Source organism: Amaranthus tricolor, chromosome 2 (assembly GCF_026212465.1).
Source record: "Amaranthus tricolor cultivar Red isolate AtriRed21 chromosome 2, ASM2621246v1, whole genome shotgun sequence".
NCBI classification, from domain to species: domain Eukaryota; kingdom Viridiplantae; phylum Streptophyta; class Magnoliopsida; order Caryophyllales; family Amaranthaceae; genus Amaranthus; species Amaranthus tricolor.
Genome location: NC_080048.1, coordinates 6753767 through 6757807, shown reverse-complemented (window position 1 = coordinate 6757807; position 4041 = coordinate 6753767). Strand labels below are relative to the sequence as shown.

The 4041-nt window shown below is 33.9% G+C and overlaps 1 protein-coding gene across 1 annotated transcript; it reads left to right on the top strand.

Annotated features, from left to right (window-relative positions):
• The first annotated feature begins 2133 nt into the window (after positions 1 to 2133).
• On the top strand, positions 2134 to 2901 carry LOC130805459 (uncharacterized). The gene is made up of 2 exons (XM_057670233.1): positions 2134 to 2637; positions 2710 to 2901. The coding sequence occupies exons 1-2, from the start codon at positions 2134 to 2136 to the stop codon at positions 2899 to 2901; spliced, it is 696 nt and encodes a 231-aa protein (XP_057526216.1).
• Positions 2902 to 4041: the final 1140 nt, after the last annotated feature.

The window sequence follows — 4041 nt, the reverse complement described above, 5'->3', positions numbered from 1 at the left end:
TTAAGAAATCAGTTTAAGTTATAAAAGTGACTAATTCCATGCACACAACAGTTCATGTTTGAGCAAGTGCGATGTAATGAAAAAGAGCAAGAAATTTAAGATAAATTAGATAGGACTTGGTCTTCTAAGAAACATCTTTCGGTCCTAATTTATTACACCAATTTTTAAATGAGACGGTCTCACGGTGAGACCAATTCTATTGGGCTGGCCTAATATAAATTTTTGTCTTAAAATAATCATTTATAACGTTAAAGTAATCACTTATAATTTTAATATAATTAGTTTTTATAGTCTTAGAGTGATTACTTATAACCATAAAACGATTACTTATGATCTTAAATTAATCAATTGAAGAAATGAGCTACTATATGAACCCGTCTCATGGTGAAACGGTCTCATACTAGACGAGCTGAATTCATTAAAGTTTAATGCATACTCTTACTCTACATTTTATTATAGGCTGACCCAAGTAGAGACGGTTTGTCAAAGAGACCGTCTCTCACAAGAATTTATGATTAGATGGAAGACACAAAACCTATTTGAGTGGTTGAGGATTTCTTCAAGCATATTATTTCATTTACTCGAAACCATATACTATTTGTTATTTGGAACGTAATACGATTCGAAATGTGAAAAAGGAACGGAAATGTGGGATGCTATTTAAAGTGACTTCTAAACGATGTGAACGATAATTGTAACTTATAATAAAATATGAGTAGATTAAGGAATAAAACAGAAAATAAAAAATAAGATAAGAGAAAGAAAAAGAAAAGGATGAAAAAAAAAAGAAAAGAAAACAAAAAGAAGCTAAATGAAGGAAGAGTCATGTGATTTTTAAAAATAGATGTCATGTGAACTGGTGAACAAATTTTATACTCCCTCTAACCATTTTAAATGTCCCATTTGTTTGGACACGGTTATTAAGGGTGATGTGGGGTCCATTAAAAAGGTGATAGTTGGGTATTTTTAAGTGATTAGATTAATTGTTAATGATTTCCTCCTTTTTCTTAATAAAGTAGATAGAATTGAATTTTAGAGGAAAAATTGGGTTTCACATTTCCAATAGAATTAATTGACATTAATACATTTCCGAGATTGTTAAAATTAACAAACCATTAAAATACTTAATTTAAATTACAAAAAATTATATCAAATAAATTACAAAAACCATCAAAATCATAAAATAAACTAAGTCTTCAATTCTTCCTTGATTTCTTCAATGTTTTTTTGAACGGCAACTGAAAACGAGCAACCCTCTCACCACATGCGCATGCGGATATTAAATCTTTCGTTGACTTCAGATTTAAAAAGAAAACACGGTATGCATTTAGTGTTCAAAATTATTTAAATAGCTACAAAAAATCTGAAGTTTTTGATTTTGAAAAGAAGCCATCAATGAAACTGGAATCCACATAAACCCAGCAATCATCAACAAACAGAGGAGCCAAGTAACATTGCAGGAAGCACATCAGTAAGATCCAGAGAGTTGAAACCCAATTTTTTAGAATGACGCTAAATTAAAAAAAAAAAATTGCGCCTATACAACACCTCAAAACACCAAGATCATTGCATCTATATAATAAAAGAATTAAATAAAGAAGTCAGGAACTCAAAATAATTTCCACCAACCGACATTGAAGTACAATCATGGTTAAAAAAAAAGAGCTAGATCATTTTAGTAGGAGTCAAATAATGCATGAGCTTTTATTGTCACTAACCAGTAAAGGGAAGCCAGCACACGTGGTCATCAATGAAATTGCCAAGAAGTACGATGTGCATAAGAGGACAGCATGAAAGATATGGAGACAGATTCGGGATCAAAAAAAGAATAATCATGTACCAATAACTGTCAACAACAAGAAGAAAGGCAGCAAAGGAAGGCCATCCATCCCCTTTGATGAAAAAAAGTTCAAGTCAATTGAAAAAGCGAAGAAGACAAGTTTAGCAGCACTGTCAAAGGCCATGGGAGTTAGCCAAACCACAATTTGCAGATGGAAAAGATAAAAATACTTTCGAAAGCACACCAACGCAATCAAACCGTTACTTAACGACAAAAATAAACTCGACAGGTTAATTTTTTGTCTTACTAGTTGCATTTTAGATGAGCAAACAAGCAACTTCCCATTTAATGACATGTCAAATGTAGTGCACATATATGAAAAGTTGTTTTACATTACAAGGACACAACAAACATTTTATCTGACTCCAGATGAAATAGAGCCACATAGAGAAATCCAATCTAAAAGATTTGTGCCCAAGATCATGTTTATATGTGCCGTTGCAAGACCAATCTTTTCTAGTGAAGGTGAGATGATTTTTGATGGAAAGATAGGCATATCTCCTTTTACACATGAAGTGGCAGCACAAAGAAGTTCAAAAAACAGGAAGAGAGGTGAGCCAGAGACCAAACCAATACAATCAATCACTAAAGTACACACAAGAGATATGATTGTGCACAAGATACTACCAGCAATTAGAAGTAAATGGCCACCACATTTAAGCAAAACGATATTTATTCAACAAGACAATGCTAAGCCACACATTTTAGATGATGATGTAATGTTTAGAGAGGTGGCAACACTTGATGGATTTAGCTTCCACTTAGTGCAACAACCTCCTAACTCACTAGATATGAATGTGCTTGACTTAGGGTTTTTTAGGTCAATACAATTGTTACAACATCAATAATCAGCATACAACTATGCACAGTTAGTAAACGTAGTGAGTGCAGTATTTGACAATCCACATCCAAAGGCATTGATGTATGTATGGATCACGCTACAAGCATGTAAAGTTGAGGTTATTAAGAACCTAGGTGGTATAGATTATGACATTCCACACATGAAAAAATCAAAACTTGCAAGGGAAGAGAGACTCCTACATTTTTTGGGGGTACAATAGGAAATTATTACGAGGCAATACGTTATCTGGACACAAAGGTGGATAAAACTACATTTGAGGTCATTTTATTTTACTTGGGGATCAAAGACGAACCATTTTTCCATCAACATCATTTACCAACAGCTTTCACATAAACAACAGCAACACCACACACAACAACAACCACAGAGCCAACAACACCACAAACAATATTATCAGCAGAAGCAAGAGATGCAACAGATATTCCAGCAACAAATGAAGCAACAACACCAACAAAAGAAACAACAGCACCAACACCAAATCCATCTACATCAACAGAATCAGCACCAACATAAACACCAGTAACATGTAAATAGGACACACATGAGTATACTTTTGGGTTACCTTTTGTACTCACTTTTGGGTTACATTGTTAGGTAAATGTTTAGGTCTAAACACGATGAAGAAATTTAAATCATGAAGTTGTTTAACCGTAAACATTTAGAAGGAAATGTCAGATTCAACAATTTATTGATGGCTTCAAAAACAAAATGAAAACAATTTCATCTCAGAGAACAAATTGCACTCATCACAGATAACCCAAATCCCATGCTAATTGCCTCCTACATCTGGTAAGAACATAGCCTCCTAAAAATAATGTTTGGTGGCTTATGAACTGAAAACCCTATATTGGTGGCAAAATAAGTGGATTTAGGGATTTTGTAGCTATAATCAACTGTTTACCCTAAAAAAAATCATAGGGCAACGAAAACAGAACACGAACATAGACATGCATACCATACAAACCACATAAACAAAATCATCATTAGTCATAGAGGAAAGATGTATCCATACGAGAAAATGGGCCTCGAACATCAAAATCAGACACCAAATCATCATCATCCAATGATTCTTCATCTGAGGAGGGGAACAAGTTCTCAATGTGTAGATCTTGAAGATACAGTAGTAAATCAAACATACCCTGCATTTCTTCATCTTTAGAAGTTATACTTCTTCCCCAGTTAGGATCTGTTTCAACAGAAGTCGTAAGAGATGGAGGTAGGCGATTATAGAAATCGAACCATGGGTTAGGAGGTCCAATCGTAGGATCACTTTCAAACGAAGACAACCAAGAAAGACAAGACCTTGGTGACGCCATGTTCGAAAAACCCTAAAAAGTAA

Excerpts from the sequence above, each read along its gene's own strand:
- LOC130805459 (XM_057670233.1), top strand. The coding sequence starts at position 2,134 with ATGTCAAATGTAGTGCACATATATGAAAAGTTGTTTTACATTACAAGG. Across the intron at positions 2,638-2,709 it reads CTAACTCACTAGATATGAAT|TTAGTAAACGTAGTGAGTGC; the intron begins GTGCTTGACTTA and ends AACTATGCACAG.